At 42.0% G+C, this 25055-nt stretch overlaps 1 protein-coding gene across 2 annotated transcripts in view; it reads left to right on the top strand.

Annotated features, from left to right (window-relative positions):
• The first annotated feature begins 20945 nt into the window (after positions 1 to 20945).
• Positions 20946 to 25055, top strand: part of LPCAT1 (lysophosphatidylcholine acyltransferase 1) — a 66846-nt gene continuing 62736 nt past the window's right edge. The window contains exon 1 of one of the 2 annotated variants that reach the window (XM_063326311.1): positions 20946 to 21241. In XM_063326311.1, coding sequence (XP_063182381.1) covers positions 21125 to 21241 — 117 coding nt within the window. In that variant the 5' untranslated portion in view covers positions 20946 to 21124. The remainder of the gene's footprint in view (positions 21242 to 25055) is intronic. The other variant, XM_063326310.1, reaches the window with a different exon arrangement.

Genomic DNA, 25055 nt, shown 5'->3' with positions numbered 1-25055 from the left:
GCATGATGAAATTATATTTGTGTTGTACATAGAACAGTGCAATTTTGAGTGGGGACTTTCTTACAAAAAGATAGAATCTCATGGTCACAAATTTTGCATCTTGGTGACTCCCTCCATGTTCAACAAACATGATTTCAGGGGCTGACTTCATGACAAAAAGGGCATTGAGGAATTCCCTTAAACTGTCATCACAACACATTGATTGTGTCCAACTTCAATCTGCATTGAATTTCATTGCATTTTTATTAATACTAATGTTGAGTATAGCTATAAAAACAAGCTTTGCCCCTGAAGATTTCTATTTAGTAATGCACAGCTTTTTAAGAAAAAATCACTACAGAAGTCATTATTCATATTAGACTGGTTGCAAAATGGCTAAATGATGGTTGCCCAAATGTAATTATTAATGAGGACTCATCGATAATAAGGGTTTTCCTAATAAAGTCTCTCAGGGATCAGCTGTCAGGGTAATATTCCTCAATATTTCCATGTCAGCTCTGAAGGAAAATACGGGAGAATTATGGCTGTGCAGGGAGCCCAAAGATCAATCATCAGTGAAAAGGAATGGTCATTTACACAGCGGGAGCCATTGCTCAGTCAAATGGTGGAACACGGGCATGGAGAAAAGGGTTATGGATAAACTGTGAATGTTTTTGCTGGCTCTGGGTTTGTATGTGTCCTTTAGCCGTGACTGCACGTCTGTCTGGTTTGAGCTCTGCTAAGCAGAAGCCAGGGAGAGGCACCGACTTCTTGCTGCAGGGATCACTGTGGTGGTCATCCTGGAGGAACAGTGCAAGGAAAAGGGGAAAGGGTGGCAGCTTGGAGAGTGGCCCTGGGTACAAAGAAGAAGGGACAGGCTGAACAAAAAGGCTGCTGCTGAGGACGCGAACCACTGCTGCCTTTTTTTCTTCTTTATTATCACTCCCATCTCAACCTCGAGGCCTGATATTTCTGAGAGGTCTAGAATCAGTAACACGTGTCCTTGTCAGTGGACTCAAATGTCAAAGAAGGGTGTTTGGATGAAGAAGACAGAGATTGTTTCTGGTTTGTAGTAAGAAATCGAGAAGTCTCATAAACAGGGCTGAACTCTCAGTAATAACAGGATGGCAAAACAACAAAACTCAAGGGCGCTTTCCAAGAATAAGCCTTTCAAATCCTTAGCTTGTAATATTGTAGTATATTGTGGTTACATCACAATGATTTTAAATGTTAGAAATATATGTAATTATGCTATGCAAACTTTTACCAATGGATATATATTCTTTATAAAGTAAAAAAAAAACAACAAACAACACAAAAAGAAAAACAACAAAAAACCCACCAAACCCAAAAACTTTCAATATTTTTAAGACTGAGTTATATTTTTTTTTTACCAAATTTTGTAAGATATTTTGGAAAAAAAAAAAAAAAAAGACGTTGACTTTTACTCATGCAAAGGATGAAGTCCTACAATAATTTTCCAGAAAAAAGAAACCTGTAAACACATAGAAGTTCAAACTTGAAAGAAAAAACTAATAGTCTAAGGCAGTAATGAAAGCAGGTACAGTATAATTTTTTGTTTGTTGTTGTTAGCCAGAAAAGATCTCCACACGAAGTCATTTGGAATCAGGGAGTGGGGCCCTGAGGAGCAATTGAAGTTAAGTATGCTTCACTAAGAGTAATTAACAGCATGCGAGCTGTAGTAGGCTGCTGCAGCGAAACAGGATTAAGCAGGATGCAGGAACTCATTACATTACTTTGAGAAAGATTCCACTTTCTTTTAATGCTGATGTAAATCTGCAGGAGCTTCAATCGCTTTAATGTAGTCACTCATGTTAGACAATAGTAGAGAACAAAATTTAAGCCATTGTCTTTTATCTGAATTCACATCTCGTGGGCATTAATCCAAATGCTCATTTTTAAAACTACTAATATGAAAATCAGCAGTAACTGCCTCCGCACAAGAAGTTTTTGTGCATGCGATTATTCTGTATCATTTTTTCCAGCATATAAATGAAAACTACGATCCAGAGAAAGAAGGCTTCTTCTAGTCGCTTATTTACATTTGTTATTAAACATCTCCCATTGCTAGACAATTATTTATTTCTGAGAAAACGCAAGGTCCATATCCAATGGAAATATGTTTGCTAACAGACCACATGGAACAGGATAAACATTTAATTATGTCATTTTGAAACTCCAAGAGGATCAGCTAAGCTGTAATTTGTCATGTTATTCTGGTTTTGAATACTTCACGGTAAACTGTCTGATTATAAAAATTCATGTTGGCTCTCACGTTAAAGGCAGTTTTGCTTTTGAGTAATACAGGACAGGAAAAGATTTTCTCTCTAGGAACTGGGGGATGGGAGTTTTCCTATGGAATCAATCCCGCTTTGCAAAAACACACCAGTTTACAAAACACTGCAGGTGACTCTACCGTGAACTAGTTTTGTTTGCCAAAAGACTAAAGTATTTCCATCTGCCTTCGGCCACTCAGAAATTATCCTAGGAAATATTTTTGTAGGAGATTGAAATGGAAACGATAGAATTGTTTGCTAAGGAACATAAAACCCATAATTGATTTTACTTCCCTTAGTTTGAATACTTTCCTTTATCTAAAATGCATGAGCCCATTTACATCTGTGGTTCATTTGGGCACAAAACTACATTAAAGCATCTCTCTGAAAAGGGGCGGATTTCTGCCCACATTGTTTACTGTCTTCTCATCCTTCTTCAAATATTAAATCAGTACCACAATCAATTTCAAACTCTTCAGTTATAGACTTCAGTATTCTTGATGGATTGTTAGGTCATCCTGCTCAAAAGTGACACAAAAAAACCAAAAAACAAATAGACATGGTAAGTAAATTTGTTGCGATATATTTATGCAAATACGCTGGTGGAAAATGTGCTCAGTTATCAAATTTCATTAGACTTTTTGAAGTCTGTAATCTTGGCTGACATATGTAAAGTCAAAGAAAGCTTTAAAGAAGACTACCATATAGATTATATATAGTGGTTTTCTGGAATTGTTCTAACATTGTTGGAATAATTACTAACAAATTTTTAAAGTTTCACTTTTGGCACTTGAAAGCCTTGACTTCGCTATAATGCAGAACTGATTTTTTTACAACAGGGAATCTCCTAGTGATTTTGTGTGCTCCCCTTGAGTCTCCAGCCTGCACCCTACCCAAAAAAGAAGACACATGAAGGTCATTTGCAGAAAGAAGGCTGATGTTTGTGTCTTTCCTATACACTTACTCCATTTTCCTGCCTTTGCAGGCTCTGCTTCATACATATTGTGTTCATACATGTTCAGAAGATGATTTGGGTTACGCTATCAAAATAATGAAAAATTAATGCTAATCAATGATGGGGGGGGGGGAGGGGGGAAGGAAAAAAAACCAAAAAACCCCAAACACATCAGCTCTGTCCCGAAGTTCTTAATAAAACCTTTTATGTCTTGAGTGAATGGCTCAGTTCAGAGCTCTGAATGCATACAGACTGTCAGAGAGCGGCAGGTGCAACACAGATGAGAGCTGCATCTACAGCCTGCATGGAACTACGGGACAAGCTGTTCGTGTCGGTGCTCACAAAGATACCCGCTATGTGGGGGAACAGATCTCAAACTGAAGCGAGAGCAGAAAACATTTCAGAATACATTCATGCAATGGAGAGTAAAAAAAAAATCACAAGGACCACCTTTCCTTTTACATAAAGAAACGCAGCAAAAGCATTGCACTGTCATTTGCAATGCATAATTTGGAGATGGTCCAAAGGTTCAAAAAAGTATTCAAAAACTGCAAAAAAGGCCTCTAAGAGTGAGAGAGAGACTTTAAGACCTCAATCTCTTGAGCCTATGAAAGAGAAGACTGAGAGGAGAAATGATTACACAGTATAATTATCTCCATGAGGGAAAAATACTAATACAGGTATTAAGTAGCTTTTCACACGGGCAATGAAAAGTGTCATAAGAACTAAAGGCTGAAAACTAAAGCCTGATATATTCACATTATTAAATAGGCCGAATATTGTTATGGGGAGGGTAGTTTACCTCTGAAACATGGTAATAGAGGAAGTAGCAGATTATCCATCTCTCATGGTCTTTAAATTAACTGTCCTGCACTAAAACACAAAGGAACTACAGCTTCTTAATGAAGCAATTATAAAGAAAATGTTAACAGGTACAAAACAGGCTGCTTCTTGTAATCTCACTCTGGGAAATGACCGGACTGGTTCAGGTGAAAATCAAACATGCACAAACACAGAATCAGCTTGAAGCAGGCTCCTTAAAGGGGAAAATCTGGCAAGGCTGTAGACAAATTAAATTAAGTCTTAATTAGAAGCAGTAGTACCATCTCATTCTTTCCAAACAACCCTTGGGTTTTTCTGGTCTTCTGTACAGAAGGTCAGGCAGAAACAACTTCCACGGCCAAGAGTACTAAGAAAAAATACTGACAGCATCTAGTCATCGCTAAAGTGATCGCTCTCAAATGTACAAAAATTATTGTAGCCTCCTAGCCGTATTCATACATATTTCTAATAGTCTTGATACAATTTCAAATAAAAAAAATATTTTAGATTCAGAAAAAAATAGTTCTTTCTTCATGAAGACACTAATCTTTTCAAAATGCAATGTAACATTAAGACAATTACCTAGTGTGCTGCGTAAACCAGAAGCATTCTGAAATATAATGCCATTACAGGGATTGAGTAGGCATTTTTAAACGGTGAAAATACACCAGGTTTTGAGAGCTTCCGAGTTTTTGAAAACTCTTTTTTCAAATTTTTTCATCAGCGTAGTACTAGGGGTAAAGTGCACTGTAGCCTTCAACTGTAAAATACAAAGAGAGTTCTGTACCAGAGCCAGCCACCCCCACGTGCATACAGAAATGAGCACTCATACACACGGTTCGGATGCAAGTAGCAGAGTTTGGCTTCATGTTTGCAAATTACATTTTTTTCTCCCCCTCCCCTAAAATTCAACTGTTGTAATGTAAGCCTTATTAGATTTTCTACTTATTATTAACCTGGAGGCCCTCCAGCCTCCTCCCTACTCTCTTTCTTATTCATTTTTATACTTCTGACCTGATGCAATCTGCCTGCAGGGGCAAATACAGTTATCTCCTCCTAAATTAAAATTGTAACTCATTTGGTACAGTTTACACAAGGCCTCAGCTTTGACACATGCAATTACTATGAACATAGGAGGAACATGATTGCTGAGAGCCACCAGAAATAGAGTTTAATCAGAAAACATGGAGTTGTTCCAACAGATTTATAATTTCACCACTTGCTATTCTTTTATGTTCCTGAGTGTTCAGATAATTAGATACACTGGTTTTTTGCTTCCCAAGAGGGCAGGGAAAGTAAAATTCCTATTTTTACATTAACAAGATGAAATTATAATACAAACAATCCATAACTTTTTTGTTGAAATGACAAATTCATACAACATTAATTTTAGTACTTACAAAATGTTACAAATAATTTGTTCTGTAGTATCGGTGTGTATCTCATAATGTAGACTTATGTGAATTAATTACCTATTCAGATGGATCGCCCAGTCTGCCAGCTTTTACTCACACAAGAAGCCCGAGGTAGCTCACCTCGCCTGTCTTAAAAGGCAGCTTTTTTAAATACGTCTTAAAATAGTAAGGTTCATGTTTTGTGCCACTGTTAGGGAATGATCCTCCGGTGTAGTGGATGAGACTGCAGATCTGAAAAAAAAAAATGGAGATGTTACAAAGGCAGATTCATAGCCCTGCCGGATCTCTGTGCCTCAAGCTCATCTCCGAGAAAGGAATTTTAAATGTATTTGATCAAGTTCAATGAAACACGGAGTTGAATCAACAAAGAGACATCACTCACTGTAACTAGAAAGGAAGACGCCGACTTCAACTGTAGGCTGCCTTGCACGATGGCATTACATTCTTCTGAGGATAGGGCTGTTAATGACTCGATTGCTTTTACAAATAAAAGCATCTGAAGAGTAAATGTAAATTAATAGACATGCAACGTTGCAGGGGTTTGCAGTCTTTTTACTGAGGTCTGAATGCGTTTATTTTACTTATACTTTAATATCAAGTTTCCCAGGCTGATGGATGGGCCTCTGGGAGGACTGTGGGTCAAATGAGGAGTAAGGTTACAGAAAAGGGTTACAGAAAATACTTTGGGTAAAGAAAATGCATGGCTGATGATGTGCTCTGTAGTACAAATGTGGTCCTGGAGCTCTGGCTGCTTTTTCAAGAGGCCACCTGCTTTCTATTTCTCCTTTTATGTTAGCCATTAATTTTGCTGCCACAGGCACAATTCATACTTACAAGGTTGGAGGCTCAGACAGGAGCAGCTGCTGTTTCAAATGGCACTACTCCATTCCCAAGACAGCCAACTCAGCTGCAACAGTATCAGTGACCTGGATGCACCAAATTCACCAAAAGATAGACTTTCCCATCCTTAACATACTCTTTTCAGCTGAGTATATAACAGCAAGCCGAATCCATCAGGAAAGGAAACAAATTGCAAGTATGACAAAGTTATGGAAAGAAAGAGTCTGGAAGAGCAATACGGAGAAGCAAAGAAGAAAGAAAGAAAGAAAAAAAAAAAAGGGATTACATAAATATTAGTACTGAGATTGCCAATCTGTCTCAAGCAAACCGCTTGGTCTAGAAGCTTTTCTGTGTTAGTAAAACCCTAAGTTAGCTAATAGTTACCATATTTAACTTAGTTAACTTAGTTTAACTTAATAGTTACCAAATTCAATTTAATTTTATAGCTAGTATAGTTACGAAATTTATAAAGAGATGGCAAAATAGAGACCAAAATAGAGACATGTAATACCATCATGTTTGCTTAAGTCTGGGATGGCTGAGTCCAGCTCCAAAGGCAGATTTATTTTATGTGGCTCCAGGATCCATTGGGATACACTGCCCTTATGGCAGCCTGCCCACCCCCAGCCCTCTGCCCAGCACCCCACACTCAGGGGGCTCTCCAGCAGGAAGGCGAAGCACCTGCAGAGCCATCTCACGTCTTCGAGAGTTTATGAGCTGGGCCATAGTCCTGGGCAACCTGTGGCTCTTTGGTTTTTTGTTTGGTTTTTTTTTCTAAGCCCATTTGGTTTCATCTCAGCCTGTTCTGGGAAAATCCAGCCCAGGGATCCCTGCACCACATTCCCACAACTGGAAACGCAGGTAACGCAGCTGAAAGATGCCTGATGCTATTATGAGCACAGCTCTTGAATTGGATCGATGCTGGTACAAGGACACAAGCAGGCAGGAGCCTGCGGCTGGGAGCAGGGTCAGGGAAGAGGTGGGGGACAGGAAAGGAACACAGCCGCCCTGAGCAATCTGCCTTATGTCACGGTGAAAACACCCCCTGAATCGGCTGAAATTTCACCATGCCCCAGTGCACCGGGGAGAGCTAGAGCTTGGGAGCAGTGCTGCAGGAACATATGGGGACAGCACGGGCTCACAGTGAGCGATTTTGCAATATCCTGAATGGAGAAGAGACTGGCTGTTCCCTGTCTCGTCCAGTACAAGCAGCAAAAGCCATCAAATTAATCTAGCAGCAGCCACGATCAAAACAAACAAAAGGAAGTGGCTCACCACACAGCAGAGAGCAGAGCTGAGAAGCTCCTCACCCAAGAGGCTGTGGCTGCAAGAAGTCTGGTGGGGCTCAAACGGAGGGTGCAGGAGCACTTAAAAAATCCTGAGTGTTGTAAAAGAGACCACAGCAGACTCAAGAAATAGCCTCAGTGAGGGAAGTTTTAAAAGAGATGTATTTTATAGGTTTGCTTTTATTGTTCCCAAGCCATCTGCTTTTGGACAGCGTTGGAGACAGGATAATGGACTAGTTGGCCCATGATCTGTACCAGTCCAGCCACTCCTCTCCTCTTAAGACTGATAAATCCTACCAGCTTCCAGTGAGCAGCAGATGGGAAATTTCCAAGGCTGCAGCTAAACTGCTGTGTTCAACAGCCACATTAGGCTCATCCTCCAAAAATACGCCTAAAGCCAGTTTTTAACCCATTTCTGGTCTCCACAACAACATCTTGCAACAATGAATTCTAAACTTTGCTCAGGAATTGTGTATTAAGGCTCTTCAGCTTTGTTACTTTAAATATGCCACTTGGCACCTTCATTGAAAGCACTGTACTCACCACGTTATGAGAAAACAGTAAAAAAGCAGGGGTTATTTATCATATTCTTTCTCATAGATTCATACAGTTCTTTTCTAGCCTGAAGCAGTTCATTTACTTGTTTATATTTATTTATAACTCAGCACAAAATTATTCTCATAAAATCTTAGAAAATACATATCTTAGGAGGTAGCTTTGAGAGCTTAGTGTCACAGTCTACTACAGATAAAGCATAGGAATTTAAAGGATAAACATCTATTGCTATAGACTATTTGCAATTGCTGTTATGGTCTTCTGTTGTGCTGATTTTTCCTTGAATACAGACTTTATATTTGTACCAGACTCTACTGCACCCCTCTGTCCTAGTTCAGACCTTTACAGGCACATAAGTTGAGTCTAAGGGAGATGTTTAGGACACTGAGTACTGTAATATGAACATGAAAACACCAAACGTTAAGTATAGCAGTGGGGAACCCACAGCACTTAAAAAGAAAGGACTGCGTAAAGGGATATGCTGTATTTTTATGATGGCCATGAAAATTGATAGCAACGATGGCTAGATAGGAATGAGGACAGAATAAAAACACTTTTTTAATTCATTTGATTTGTGATGCTAGACTTAAACTATTCTCCTGTGTTTGTAAATCGAGATAAAAGCAAATGTATACCCTTCTAGTGTAAAGACAAAATCTGTTACCCTCCAGAAAGCTTGAATTTTTTGCTGGGCCAGCATAGGTTTCCACTAGATGGTGCTCCTAGCTTTACAAAAGCCATAAGCGGATTAACCTGCGGCAATGCAAGGGGAGAAACAAGTTGTTTCATGGGCTGGTGAACGAACCAACGTGAAGTGGCTTCTTGCAGATCTCAACCCACCTTCCTAGACCTCCAGGCTGCAGTAATTTTGCTCTTTCCTCACCTCTCTCAAGAACTCAGAAGCATGACATTTTCAATTTCATTCTCCTTTTCCAACAACTTCCCCTCCCAGTAACCCATCAGCTCTGGCCCATGCCCCTGGCTATGAGCTGGCAGCGTGCCTCGGCCAAGCTGCGTGAGCGCCCATTGCCCTCAGCCAACGGGCACAAGCAGAGACTGGCCTTCCTGCCTCATGCTATTCTGCAGCTGCAGAATTTCACAAAGCCCGCAAGATGCTTCTAAAATGCCTCCTGCAAAGCAGGCTCATGCAGAAAAAACATCTCTCAGCCACTTTAAGGAAAAATATGTATATGCATGTATTGCATATACATGTATTGTATATACATATATTGTATATATATGTATACATGTATTGTATATGCATTCTTTATCTGGTCATCTTTTTTCTTGCTGCTATTCTTTTTATCTCCTCCACTATTGCCATAAGGGCTACCATCTTCTTCATTTTTGACAGATAGACCCAAAAAAACCACATTTTCCCAAAATAATCTTCCACACAGACACTCATTTTTGCTATTTCATTGGCGCAGATTGTAGTGTAGATTGAACCCCTCAAAAGGCATTAATTTATCTGACTTGGGTAACACACGCTGATACCTTCCCCTGTGCTGTCTTCCATCTGAGTAGCAGAGTAGCTTTTTCATCAACCCAGCTGGTACCAGCAATCTAGTAAGAGGGATGTTGAAATACTGGAGGCATTTCAGAGATGAGCTGCAAAAATGATTGAGGATAGGAAAAAGCGTCTCCCAGTGAGAGATTCAGAGTTCAAATCTACCCACTTCAAAAGTGCTTAAGCACCATCAAGTCCCAAGACAGGAAAAGAAAGGTAAGAATTAGTACAGAACAAAAAGTGATAGACACAGTTAAGTCCAACACATTATCGGTGTGAGGCAGAGTTGGGTTCACGTGCATTTGGGGATACCTCATGCTCTCTGGGTGAATGAAGAACAACTGCAGCCCGTTCCTGGAAACATCGCCCTTACTGGGCCGTCACAGAGCAAGCAGCCATTGAAGGCAGACCAGGAGCTTGCTGAAAGCGCCAGACCTACTGCCTGTTGTGTAGAGCCACCTTGCACACAGGCCACAATCCTACGGAGGCTTCCCAGACACGCACATGCCTGGTGAGAGCTGCTGTACAACTCAGGTTGTGCAATTTATCTGAAGGGCATGGATTTGTGAGGTGGAAGAAGCTAAAATCTGAGCAGACAGGTCTATGTAAAATCTTCCCAAAAAGCCTTTCTTTTGTGAGAACTGCCTGTCTTTAGCTCAAAACAGCTACCAGTGGTTGGTGGAACAGACCAATAGCTGGCAGCACCAGCAAAGTACCTGTCTTAAAAGTGTGCTGCTGCAGTTCACTAAGTGAGATTTCTCTTCGGAGTGTATGATTTTTCTTGCACATCTGGAAGATCAGCATTTACAATTGCAGTAACCGGAGCACTGTTGATAAATCCATTGCTGTGACAGTATTACACGCTGCCATCATGGAGGAGCAGCACCCATTGTTGCAACGCATCTGGAAATACCACATACTCATGTGGGCTGCTGGTGGGATTCATGTACCCAATACACTGAGTTTATTCACAGAAAGAATACTTCTCTTGTTTTTCAGAGTTACAGAGAAGCCTGTAGTTACAGTAAGACTGTTTTATCACTCTTAATAGGGAAAGGCAGTTTGTTTTCTTCTCTAGGCTTCAAATCCCTTTAATAATTACTTTGCTAGAAGAGAGGAATGGCTGAACTTGGCCCGAAGCTGACAGCGAAATTTGTACTGAGACAAATGAAGAAATCCGAGGTTGAGGCTGACAGATCCATTTAGCCTGTTCTGGGTGAGCAAGATGTATAGAAGAAAGGAACAGACAGAGCTGCTAGAAGTTTGAACTGCAGATGTCCCTTCTATGAAACTCTGCAACTGACGGGGGCAGCCTACTTTGCCCTACCACATCAAGCCTTGACTCTGTGCTACAGATTGCACACCTGTGAGCCCAGTAAAACAGTAAAACAGTAAAAAAGGAAGCATCATGGACACTAAGTGCTCAGAATAATGCCCAAAATAAAAATAGCTACCCCACCTCTCCCAGATTTATGGCCCTCACTACTGAGTATCTCCTCCTGTGCCTGTCTTTACCCCTGCCCCATGCCTCATTGCCGCCTCATAGAGCACCTCGTAGAGGAAGGGATAGGTGGTAGCAGTGGTCAGAGTGGTCCTGATGTCCTCTCAAGCCCATGTCCCCCACAGCAGCAGTCACACTGCATTCTCCTGTCCCACAGAATAGAAGAGGTGTTGAAGCTGCTGTTGCCATGGTCTATTTCTGGCTGCAGAGATGGCAGCCAGACTCCTTTCACTGCAGCAAACGGTGGGGGTCTTATGCTCAGCCTCTCTTCACTGGGGATTTGAGATGGTGTTGGTCTCAGTTCCACAGCAGAAGCCCTTGGGCTCACTCCATTACCTCCAAAGCCATGAGGCTCTCTGACGTGTCCTCTTCCACCAGACAGGTAACTGTCTTAAGACCAGGTCAGTAAGACCAGAACTTACCCGGGTCTGAGAAGTCTGTGATGAAAACATGGCACAAGCTTATCATGCTTTTCTGAACTTGAAAGCCCTCTCAAGGGCCAGGCAGCCTCCCCCATGACTACTAGGGCAATGTAAATAGGTTTGCAGCCTCTTCAGTGACTGCTGCCAGCTAATGGGAATTGCTAGTTACTTGAAATCCATCAAAGAAGGACAGATATGCACTGCTGCTGCGCTTTCTGGCATCTCCTCCTTTCAGGAGTTTCCACGTGCAGATGTAGAATTCAGCTCCTTCGTTCATTGCTGCAGAATGACCCTTCCCCAACTTAAATGGTAGTGGGTGAAAACTGTTGTGATTTAGCAATCTGTCTGGGCTACCCATATGTAAGCACTCTGCCAGGAAATCAAACAGGAACAAGGAGATACACCAAGAAGTATCAAGAATTTTGAAAATTAATGAACTTGGCACAACAAAAATCCAATTCTACCCATCCTACCAACAGATTTGTGTGTCTAAAAAAATTCAGCCTCAAAAGAAAAAAGCTTGAAACCAAAAGCTGCACACTCCATGACTTATGATTAAAGGTGGTGGAATATAAAGACTAGCTAAAAAAATATACCAATAAAACAAATGCCCATTGTACAGTTTGTCAATGCATCTTTACTGCAAAATACAATGAAGTTGATCCTCTTTGGGTTCTTTTCTGTGAGAAAAGAGCACTAAGCAGCAGTCCCGAGTGAAGAAGAGCAACATGCCAGGGAAACAGAGATTTGGGGGGAGTCACAGAAGAACACAAGACATTGTGGGTTAATTGACCTGTATCTTTTGCAGAGGGATATAAAACTACAGTTTTCGTATGTGGCAACAAATTACCTACATGTAACCAGTTCCTATATGGTAATCGACATGAGACCAAGAACTGAAAGTATGGTGTATGCACCTGTGTGCATGAAAGTATATAAATTGTTATTATTGGTTTTTTTATTATAAACATGATGCAGTTGCAAATCTTCGGCTGAACTGGGAGGCTACCAAGCTATATTTCTTGCAAGTTGAAGCATAAGCCAATGACTAGGAATTTGACATTCAACACAAGGGAGAGGGACAAGCTAAAAGGGTGTTCCTCATATGCTGTGGATTCTGGCATGATTCATTTTCGGAAAAGCAGTATAGACGATTCTCTTCATCATGTCAGACATCAAAAGGCAGCAAATCAATGGCATGAAAGAGGCAAAGTTACAGGAATAAAGTTTTTCCATGTTTTCCGGAGAATCCCAACGAAGTGTTAAAAAGGAGGAGAAAACAATGCTTTACACCATAGCAGCAGCTCATCTGAAAAAAAAACCCTGTTTTCTGAGAAACCTCCTTTTAAGTCATTGTCGTTCCCTGACTTCACAAACACTTCATGTGACAACAGCAGCCTCACCAATGCTTGATACGGAACTTGAGATTTTTAGGGCAGTTGAGCCCTGAAATATATTTTAACTTGGCTACCTGTCACAATTTGCTGTTTCTCTCTGATGCTGAGTGCGACCATTGCCCAAGTCCCTGGCTGCTGGTAGATCTTCTGCACAGTTCGTTAGTTTAACTTCGTAGCTAAAGAGGTAAAGTCCACCACTTCTGGAGCAATGGCCATTCGCGCAGAAGACCACGACCACCTAAATCGATATCCATAACTTCTGCCCCAAATACCAGAGAGTAACTTCTGCATTAATTTCTATTTCTATTAAGACAGACATCAAATCCTTACTAAAAATGTCTAGTGGTAGAGATGTAAGCATCTGAAAGGAAGCCTTTGAATGTTTGATTATTTTCTTTTCACTCGCTCTTTCCCAAATCTCCTCTCCTCCAACTTAATTTGAATCTGGATGCTTTTAGCTTCTACTTGCAGTCATTGCATCTTGTTATGATATTGTTTTCTGCAGGCTTAGAGTCATCTGCCACTAGAAATCTCCTTAAGTGCATGTAATTATGAATCCTACAGAGCGCATCAGATTCCAAATTTCTCACCAACTGTTTTTTTTTTCCAGACAGTGGAATATTCTTTTGTTTTCTGGCTGAAACCTCACCTAAAGGCTAGTGTCATTTATGAAGGGAGGATGTGATACTCTGGTAGCAATCTTATTCATGCCGCAAGCAAAGGACTGGCGGGGCAGACACATGCTCAATCCAAACAGGAGAGACATGTAATTGCATGCTTATGACATGAGTGGGAGCCTGAACGTTATGTTGGGAGGATCAGCTAATTCTGGGCTGATGATCCCCTTGCCCTCTTAAAAAATTCATCATCTCTGAATACCCCTTCCCTTCTCTCTGGCTCAATGCGATATGAGCCAGAGAACTAGAGCACATGAATTACAGGATACAGATAGGGCTGCTCCACTGAGGGGCTACAACCACCATGCAGAGCTGCAACGACCGCTGTTTCCCGGGTACAGCATGTGAGAAGCTCTGTAGCAGGGGCAGTAATCCTCCTGGCTCCCTTTGCAAATCCTCTGCTGGCTGACCTGTGATTACTGGCGGTTGTGGGTGGAGTCGTGTGAAGCCACACAGATGAGCTTAAATCTCATGTAAGGCATTTTGTTTAACAGGGGCTCTTCAGTTGACCATCAGTACAACAATTCTTCTCTGTTGCTGAGTAGATTTTCTGAGATCTATCCGTTCTTGTCAAAGCTTTGGGAACACAATCTGATCCAGCCAGCAATAGCACACTATAAATCAAGCAAGAGTCACCTGCAGGGAGATCCTGCGAACTAATAATTGCATACCTAGTACCATCCTTTTCCACCTTACACAACTGGCATAAAAAAATCAATTACCTTTTGGCAAGAGCCAATGTGAAAGTGTTAACATTTGAGTACAAGATTAATATAGAACAGGGCTATGCATTTTATAACTGAATCATTTCAAGTGATTATTACTAATTGACAGAGTTCTAAACTTTCACATTAAATTAATGAATTCAGTTTCGCCATCCTTATTGTTTGTCATCATGGCTGACTACTGCAAAGTATTTCCATTGAAACGTTAATAACACAAAATGTTGTATTCAAAGAACTGTCTTTTTTATTGTCGAGATGATCTTGAATTTCAGAAAAGCTGTAGAAAATCTAGGTACAATCAGTCATATTAACTGACCACTCCACAGTGCCTTGAAATCATTCATAGCATGAAAAACTGCTAAGTGATACTCAGCTCATCCAAGAGCCTATCTAAATTTAACTGCTGTATCATGTTAATGAGAGATAAAATGCCCTGTGTCCACAAACAGATGGTGTTAGCCCACATTAATAAACTCACTGGAGAACTTAATATGCTTAGATTTAGATGGGTTATTCCACTGGATGACGCAGTCGATGACGCATCCTGAAGCAATGTATCTGTATTTGGCAGTTCTTTATCGTCTTACTCTGTTCTACTGGCTATGCCGTCTGCTCTCCCCGCGTCCTGTCCTGCCTCTGGGTTATCCTGACTGGCAGATACACAGGTGCAGCCCTTTGGGGTTCTTATTTGTGGAAGCCAAATGCAATTGGAATAAACCACTTACTGTTGCACAGCCATGTTTTTTATTTTCACGCAATCCCTGGATTTTACTGACCCCAGGGAAGACCTGTGCATCCACCCGTATTTGGAGAGCAGCGAGTGCATCCCTGCTCTCCCCACCCACACACACACTTTATCTCTGTCTTTCCCCAGCACAGTGGGGAGGGATATACAGGTATGAAAGATCCAGCTGCCTGTTTCTGCCTTGCTCTGTCCCATTTGAGGGCTGCAGCTACCAGGGAGCTGGCATGGGCAGGGCGATGAGCCGGGCATAAAGCCACTGGCACCGCTGTGAGTCCCATATGGTCTCTTTTTCACTACAGGCTGTGATTTTGCCTCACTATAATCTGCCTCCCAAGGCAACAGATTGAATCTGGACATTCTTGCCCAGGGATCTTTTGGCAGCTCATCCTATTTGCACTTCCAAAAGCATAAAATGTTTGTATGTTATGTTTTGCATATTTAACCAGTGTTCCTAGCTTATAGTAAATAAATATTTAAAACATACTAAATAGTAGACTTTACTACTCCAGAAAAATTAAATGAAGCATTTCATGTGATTGGAAAGTGGTATCAGATGTGATGGGATCATGGTATTAACTTCACGAAGGCTGCTTCTGGTGAATTCATTTATATGAATTTGATCCACCTTATCAGCAATCTCCATTATTATTTTGTTATATGAATAATGCACAAAGCTTCCTAAAATAAATCTTTTGGATGCCGCTTTACTCATCTTCTGAATAATGTTAACTTAGTGCTCTTTAAATAAATGTTGCCTAATCTGTAAATACGTGCAGTAACTTAGAAATGAGAAATCATAGGAAGCGGGCTGAAGAGAACATGTGCAAACTAAAAGTTCAAATGTCTTGGAATTCAAAAGCTATTTTCAGAAGATATTGTAATATTTGCACAAAGATACAAGTGTGAAGTCTGCTGATAGCTTAAGATGTTTTTACCTACTTTATATAATGTGATCTGGAAGATGAACGAAGTTGACACAGTAGTTAGTATTCCAACTTGCAGAAATTACCATGACAGTCATATGGAGCTTTAGCTACTGTAGACCTGGGCACAGGCTTTAAATATGGGCAGAGAAAAATTGCTTCTTTCGAGCGTAGGTACATCTGTAGTATTTGATGAGCGTGCATATTCTACTTGCAAACCACAGATGTACCTGAAAAGTCACAAAAAAGAATTCAAAGATTTAATTCCCTGCCTTCTAAGATTGTCTTATGTCAGGGAAAGACCGTTTAATATCCTTAGGATTGCTCTTTCCTGTTGGGACTAGAAACATAAAGTGTTTTTAGCTAAGAAGTTCAGAGAAAGAAGAGGAAGGTGGTGTGTGAAGATTAAAAGGAAATGAACACAGACATAGAGGGCTACAAGCATAAAAAAGCACTGAAAACATTTGCTACTTAAATTTGTACGTAGTCCCCTTTATCTGTGGTCTATTTTCGTCTTCATACACCTTGTGTGTGTGGCCACTTACAAGGTTGTGGTTTTTCAAGTAAGAACTGGGAGAGGTTTAGTCTAGATGTGAACCACCTCTAAGAACCAACACATTTAAAGGTCAGTGAGATATTACCAGAAGCACTATGGCTTCTTTCTTCTGGGTTTCAGTCTAAGAACAATAAGGGAGAAATAAAATACACAAGACGAATTGGGATACTCTTGATCAAGTCCGAGGCAGACCTCAGATCCCAGAGCAACTTGTTCCACAGCCTTGGATTAGCCTTTGAAAGAGCTGAGCAAGGCTCCAGCTGCCCCAAATTTCTTTTTGTCAGCACGCACTGCTCCTGAAGCTCACACACCCTCGTAATGCTGAGCATTTCCAGTGGTGTGCAGGGACAGGGTTTGTGCAACGCGTGTGGACTGCTCGGCACCTGGCAAAGACTCTGTGGCATCCAAGACATGTGCCTTCTCCTACTCCAGTACTGGGAGACCATCGTCAGGTGGGAGCTGAGGAGTTCGTTCACAATTGCTGAAGCCAAGGTCAGGTGTGAATTACAACACTGGGAATCCTGAGGTGAAAAGTACATTTTAAGTGAACAATTATTTCTTCAAATCCCTGAAATATGTTTCCTAATAATTCCTGCATGAGGGAGGTCTCATCCTTTTTTTTTTTTCTTACATCTTCAGGCCAATACATCCAAGACAATACAGCACTATCAAAACAAGAAACTGCTGTTCTTCCCACAGACCTGCCACTAACTCCAGTTATTCCTTTCCTGATTCAAGAAAGTTGGATGGATTCCACACTTTCTCACAAATCAGAAGAAAAATGTGAGCACATTTTCATTGAAAAATCTGTACTACTGCTAGTAATTCAACATGAACTCAGATGATTTTTATCTTCACAGAATACGTTTTTATTCAAACATTTTTAAAACCTTTCCTGGTTTAAACACTGAATAGATTTGAAATCAGAGTCACGAGGGAAAAAATTAGAAAGGAAAAAAAAAATCAACCAGAAAAAAAACCTCTACCGAACATGTGAAATGAACTGTAGAAAAGTTGTTTTAAGGGTGGAGGTGTACCTCAATTGTGCTTGAACAGGTATCAGCTGATTCTACCAAATGGCCATCAAGGTCAAGGACCATCATAAAAATCAAAGCAAGGACTTTTCCTAGGCAAGAAAATAATTTTTTTTTTCAAAGAAAGTTCAGTTCTGTGGTCAGCATATTTGCTTTTTATGAGCACTTATTTGATTTATTTTAGAGAAAACCACTTCAGTTTAGCTGTTAAATATTGAATACTCCTTTTCCTACTTGAAGGCTCACAGAAGCATATTTCATAATTAATATTTGTATGCTTTTTATACGTGAGTCCTCTTATTTGTACAACTCCCTATAAATCATATAAATGAATGACAGAAAGGACCAATTAGAGCTTTTGCGCACCAGGGCAGAATGGCACTTATATGTTTGTGCAGTCTCATTTTAACGGTTTCAGGTTCCACAGTTTCCCTGAGGAGATTATTTGAGAGCTTACTGCAATTTATTCTCATGATAGTCAGCTTCAACATTTCCTTTTCCAATCGTATCATAATACACTTACATCCAACATAATGTATTACACATATTCTCCTCTTGTGAAGCAAGGTAGATTCCATAAATCCTGCAATAAATTCGTCACCTCTTCTTATGCCCTTATAAGTCCTTATTAGATGAGCTATGTAACATATGCTAGCCTTGACAGCAACATCATAGTTATGGGTCTTTTGCAATTTGCACCAAAAAGTAGAAATCGAACCCTAATACTACAGTAGTACTTTATTTAATCTCCAAATTAATTCACAAAAAGACAAAGGATAGCTGTTTATAAATAATGATGTTGTGGTATATATTATAAAATATTGCCCTTTTTTATGCCTGCTTGCAGAGTCTTACCCATATCTTTTCAGGGTCTTATAATAACATTCCAGGGGCAAGTCTCATCACGTGTCTCTGAAAGGATCCAAACAAACTTTCCAGTTCACTGCACCGAAAGTAGCATCATATAAGCGTGGCTTATTCTGTTCTGCCTTGTGGGCCAGACCCTTCACCCCCCTGTTTATCATATGCCAAACTGGTTTGCTTGCAGACTCCCAGCCTGCCTTTCCCATTCAAGACCTGCCATGGGATTGCCCCTATTCCAGGGCTCATGCTCAGCTCCTTCACCAGGGGAATGCTCTTTCACAAGACACAGGACTTAGATCTGTCTTTTTACGATTCCAGATTAAAGGGACTACATAGATGGGGAAACACATTCCTGCACATTCAAGAAAGCTAGGCTGGACATTTTAACTTATTCGTCTTAAGTTCTACTGATCACAGGAGAATTTTACAGAAAACAAATGAGAACCAAAATCCAGGGAAGCACCTGTCAACCTGATAGCTCCTGCATGTTCATATAGTCTCTAAAATTACCCAGAAGATGGCCATCAAATTACAACTCACGGAACATTATTCCTACCCGACAAATGAGTTCTATAAAACTACAAAGTCTCCTGGGAACTCTCTCAGGTGGTACAGATGTGGTAATTAGAAAATAATAGACTAAACCCATGAAAGCAGTAATAAAAAGTTAGAATACCGCTTGTGCACTCAGTAATACAGAACAGGTGCTCTAATAGCGAAGGTTTAAATGCTAAAGGAACAGGCAGATGTCTACTACTCTACTAGGTTTTATAATTGTGGAAGATGCCACAAACACCAAGAACTCTGCTGTGACTAATAATATTATTAGATGTTTTTTGGAAGCTGGCTTTTGAAAGCTGGCTTTTTGGAAGCTGGCTTTTGAAAAATAATAAAACACAACTAGAAACGCAGGGAAGCCTGCTTGCGTCTCACGGCTGAAGCTGTTGCAATACCCTCATCGCATCTTGTGTCTTACGCCTACGGGACGGGGAATGAGTACTGGAGCCCTGCGGTGGGCTGCGTGCTGGGTAGCCGGTGGCCACCACCTCCTGCCCGCTGAACCGACAGGACAGCTTCTACCGGCTGGCAAACCGGGCAGATCCCCGCAGGGAGCTGCAACCAACCCTTCCTTCCCCGGCCAGGCGGTGTGCGGGCCCTGTCAGAGGGAGTCTCTGCTTCATTCTTCAAGAAATCTGTCATTTGTTATTGAAATAAGCCCTGTATGGCTGAACTAATCACTGGCTTGAAGTCACTGGAGAGGGAGCAAAGGAGAGGGCAGCCAAATCGTTTGGAACTAAACCGCTAAAATACTTTTGAGATTTTAAGGTTAAAAGGGATCACTGGATCACGTACTCTGACAATGGGCCAGTAAGTCTTATCGCTAGTCCCAAACTGAACCCAGGAGCCTGTTTATGATTAAAAGCGTTACATTTACATTAGGTTATCTCAGCTCCTGACCACTGATTCTTCTTATATGTTTTTTTCTACCATTTTAAAAAGCTTTAGCGTGAGGTATATTTTCCTTGCGAAGGTATTCAAACACCGCAGTAAAACCAGCTCTTGCAGATGTTTTTGACAGATTAAATTGATGTAGCCTTTTAAAAGCGTTGTTGCAAACGATTTCTTCCAGCCCTGTAATATTTTGGCAGGTCTTTTCTGCGCCACCTGATCTTTAATGTCAGAGCTACACACCTTGTTCTAGTACCAGCCTCATTAATAGACACTGTAATTGATTTCCTGTACGCTAATCCTGTTAGTACACCCAACAGTGGCACTGGTCACATTGCACTGGGACCTCATCTGTAAGTCTGCTTGAAACTGTTTTTAGACGTACTTTTCCAAGACACAAGCTCTCATTCCAGAGGCATGGCTTGGATTCTTGGAAAATAGATACACATTTGGCTGTAAAAGCCTGCTTGAAAGTGTTAATTTTACTAAACAGTCCAGCTGACACTGGAGTGGCTCTCACAGTAGTTTACCAGGTTACCATTTAGCACACCCACAGATTTTATTAACAGTGAGTTTATTTTTGGATCTGTGATAAAAATCTTGACAGACGCCGAGCCTGCAGAACCTTGCAAACCCCAATATCATGAGGATTAACCTCTGAATTTTTTTTCTGATCTTTCAAAAGTCAGCCACTAGTTAGCTGGTTAACCCGTAAACTGCTTAACAGCATTAACCACAGGGCTCAGAGACCATTTTGCCATTCTACGCCTAATGGTTAGGAGCCGCAGAGCCATGATGCTTTTGCAGTGGCTTTTTCTCAATTAACCCTTAAATCTCGCAGAATAACGTTACCGGAACTGCTCTATAGGACCTGTGAGACGACTGATATTAAGGATATCGACCCTTACCAACACTCCCCCCCGCCCTTCCCCGCCATCCCACCCCCCGCGACACGGAAACCAGCGCCCAGCCCCGCCGCTGTAGCCGGCGCGCAGGGCGCATGCGCCGGGCCACCGGGAGGGCGGGGGCCGGCCTCTAGTGGCGAGCGAGCTGGCGGTCGCCGGTGCCCGTCTGTCTCCGCTGCCGCCGCTATTCAGAGACTAGCGGTCGCCCCGCAGCGTCCGCGCCCTCCCTTCCCCGCCGGGCCCGGCCGCGCCTAGTCCTGCCCCGCCATGAAGTTGAGCGGCCGCGGCCGGGGATGCTGCGTGGCCGGCAGCCGGGAGCGCGGGCCGCCGCCGCGGAGCCCCTTCGTGCACCAGCTGCGCCTCAGCCCCCTGGAGAAAGCCAAGGTAGGAGCGGGCAGGGCCCGCCGCTTCCCCCCTCCCTCACCGCTCTCCCTCCTTCCCGCCGCCGCCTCCTTCCGCGCGTCCCCCCGCGGCGGGCCGCGTCCTGCGGCGGGCGGGGACACCCTGCCGCCGGCGCTTTGTGAGCCGCCGGGGGCGGCGGGATCGGGGGAAACCGGTGCGTGTGTGTGCGGGCAAGGCGGGCTTGCGGGGGCTGCGGCGGGCGGGAGGAGGGGGCGGCGGCGGGCGGGGGTCTGGGGGCGGCCGTGAGGCGAGGGGGCTCGCCGGGCCAACGGCCGCGGTAACGGCCGCCGCTGGGAGGGCGTGTGCCACGGCTACTCCACGGCTGCTTTCTTTAAAAAATACACTGCTTTTGAAAAAAAAAAAAATACTGATTTTGTGGGGGTCTTTCTTTTTTTTTTTTTTTTTTTTTCTTAAATGGGGGGACAGGGGCACGGTCCTGTGGAGGCACTGTGTTGCCGGCGTCGAGTTCAGGTATGCCGGGGCCGAGGCATCCCGTGCCGCTGAAGTTTGGCCCATGGGTAAATAATCCCTGCGGCGTAATTTACGCATTGTACAGGTAGCGTGAGGTGACAAGGAGCGGTATGAAAATGCAAATTTGCAGTTGCATGGCGCTCTCTCTTTTTTTTTTCTTTTTTGATTTTTTTTTTTGTTCTTTTTGTTTGGTTTTTTCCCCCCCCTCCACCGTGACACTGCGTCCCGCACCTCGCGGGGTGTGCGGTAGGTGGTTGGATATTCAGGATGTGTGGCCCTTGTCTTAGGCTTGTGGTAAGATCTGGGTCACTTGCTGGATGAAGAAATACCATCGAAGGCGCACCTAATACGGGGTTGGCCATTCCTGTTGCCATTTCTATTACTTTCATCATTGTGCTACTTCACTTCCTTGAAAGGTGGTGTTTTGGGGGCCTAACAGCCCTATCAATGTGGAAATTAAGGTCTGCTACTGAAGCTCTAGGATCAAGATGCTTTAGATCCCACTTTAGTTTACGTTCTGAGCGTAGTTCATTGTCGCATTGCCCTGTTGCTGTCCAGATACTCAGCACAACACATGTATGGCTTGATTTGCAAAAAATTGGAATGTGCCTCATGTTAAGTGTCTGGCAGACAAGGAATTCGTAGTAGACTCCAGTGGAAAAGGTTTTTACTCTTTTTAATTTCCCAGAATGATACAGTTAAATGCTGAATTCAGTGTTTACTGATAAATTGTTTGAATGGGAGAAGGGAGAAAAGGGTTGCGTCATTTGCCTCATGCAAGTTATACCTAGAGCTTCCTCAATAAATCATGTAGCTGTAATGATTTCTTTTCCGGGTGACCCTAGCTCTTTCCTTAAGTCATGTTTTCTATGTAATTAATGAGGTAAAAGTCTTTTAGGGAGCAGAGAGAAGCAAAGATAGCATGTGTTCATATGGACTAAGATTGTATCTAATTATAACAATAACAGTGTGTTATTTTTGCAGTGTTAATGTGTCTTTTTAATGCTACTTTCTACTTGGTTATTTATAAGGAATTTTAAAAATACCGTTGAGGGGACAGAGTACCAGTTTGACAGTTTTTGCAGTATTCTCATAGGAGTGACTGGCATTGCTGATCTGTTGTTAGTCCTAACAGACCTTTAGCCACTTCACCAGCAAAGTGACTGGTCATAGAACATAGCTGCCGCCTTTGTGGGCTGCCCCGTACACCTGTATGAGACGTGAGTTTGCCACTAGATTTCAAAGGTCTGTTATTTTCAATGAAAACTGTAAGATGTGTTTAAAGCTCTGAATTTTTTTACAGTGCAGCTCGGTCTTGCTCTTTAAGCGAACAATCTTGTATTGAAGTACAGTGGCACAGAGTTCTTTAACCCAGCCTTTCTTGCAGTCTTATTGCTGCGATTTTATGTGAGGAAAAAGCACACAAGCTGACATACGGAACTCTGATAGATTTTTTTCTTCTTTGCCTTAATCGTGCTCTCCTAACCCCTTCGCTGATTGAAAGAAAAGTTGTGCTTGAGACGGAGGCTGTTAACAGTAGAGCTGTGGAACTGTTCCACTTATAAGGAATGCTGCTTTCCCAGAAAGGGAGACCTCTTGAATGGGGAGGCTGCTTTACAGTGAATTACAGCAGTGTACATTCTCTTCCATGCAGTCCTGCCCTGTTACTGAGGGTTCGGTATGAAATATTACAGCTGAACTCACTTCCTGTGCAGCTGTAGGCGCGTATCGTGTCACAGGTTTTTCTGTCTGCCCTGTGAATCTAACGGGTGAGTTCTGGGATTGCAAAGCCTATTGAGGAAGGTTAGGAACGTGTGGGGACTGCAGGTACGTGAAGAAGTTGGTGAGCACAGGGGACTGGGAGACAAGACTGCTTTGTCTGACGGGTCCGTTGTCTGTTGCTGATGCTCTGTCAGATAACCCCATTATCATCTCTGCCACCTCATCCTGTGCTCTGCAAGAGGTTAGATTAGCTTTTTTGCTCATTAATACAACTCAAAGTAAATGCATTTGAGAACATTTCAGCTTGAAACTGTGGGAGTGAAAAAAAAAAAAGTAAGTAAGAGGACAAAACAACCGCAAAGAGGAAGAACAACAGCAAAAAGAAATCCATTTGAGTACCAAGGAATCGTTCACATCATCGTTTATTGCCTTTATAAAAACTGTGAGATAACAGGAGTGTAAAAGCAGTAAGGCTATTTGAGAACCTCATGCGTCCTATAGAAATGATGGCTATTTTACTCTGATCTGAGGGTGACAGTGGGGGTCATTCTTGAAGCTACCTGTTTTATTTCAGTACTATAATAAAAAGATCCTTTCCGGAAGACAGACAGATGTGACTTCATTAACCATGAATTTTGTTCATCCTGACAACCTCTGGGCACCCATCATATAAGTCAAAGCTCTTGATTATAGTTACCCCGGCAGAAGCATTACTGGAGCTCATGTAAAGTGTTTGTAGCTTTGTTTCCCTGCCACTTAAAAACATAATACAATGCCATTTTCCTTGCTTCCAGTGTTTCTGGCCCTTTTATTTCACCAGTGCTGGTGTTCCTTTGATGTCTTGTCTTGGTGAGATGATTTGGCGCATTAAACCAGCAGATTATTGTGTTTTTCTGTATTCTGATTGTTTTATTTTGCTGGGATTGCTTTTCTTCACTCTAATGAGCATATTGGCTCATTGCAAGCTCAGATAAGTGCAGAGTTGACTCAAGGGGACGATTGAGGGGAGAGTGAACAGGACCACCCTCTTTAGCAGCAATGATCTGTTAGATTGGCTTAGTTGCACATGAAAATTTCTACTCCTGTATTTATCTCCATGATTGTGTCCAGCAGGGAACTTGCAGAGTGGAAAAGCAGGTAGTAAGATAATTGTTGAGGAATGAATTCCTAGCTCTTACAGTGCATCTTTGGGGAATTGAAGCTATAGGGATGATAACGGTGAGGAAGTAAAAGTGCGGGGCAAGATGTAGGCTCTATCTGATATGTTTAAAACAAAAATCAAAACCTCTACCATGTTAAATGTGCAGTTCATTGTTTTGTTTTCTTTGTTCAGTATGTGACCACTACTTTGTAATAAGTCATGGAAATTTTGTTGTGAATAAATTGGGTTTTCAGTCATGTTTCTCACTGTATCGCTAATTTCAAAGATGCATTTTTTTCAGCTTATCTGTGTACAAGATACTGACTTTCAAGACAGGAAACGGAGGCATACAGAGGGAGAAACAAGGGTACTCTGTGATTCTCTTGCTCGGTGCTTTAGATATGTAGCTCACTACCAGTCAAGATATGTAGCTCACTACCAGTCACCTGCCATTCAGCTTTG

This window comes from Chroicocephalus ridibundus, chromosome 2, assembly GCF_963924245.1.
Source record: "Chroicocephalus ridibundus chromosome 2, bChrRid1.1, whole genome shotgun sequence".
In the NCBI taxonomy this organism is placed as follows: domain Eukaryota; kingdom Metazoa; phylum Chordata; class Aves; order Charadriiformes; family Laridae; genus Chroicocephalus; species Chroicocephalus ridibundus.
The sequence above is the reverse complement of the archived record's forward strand: the minus strand, read 5'-3'. Positions and strand labels throughout refer to the sequence as shown.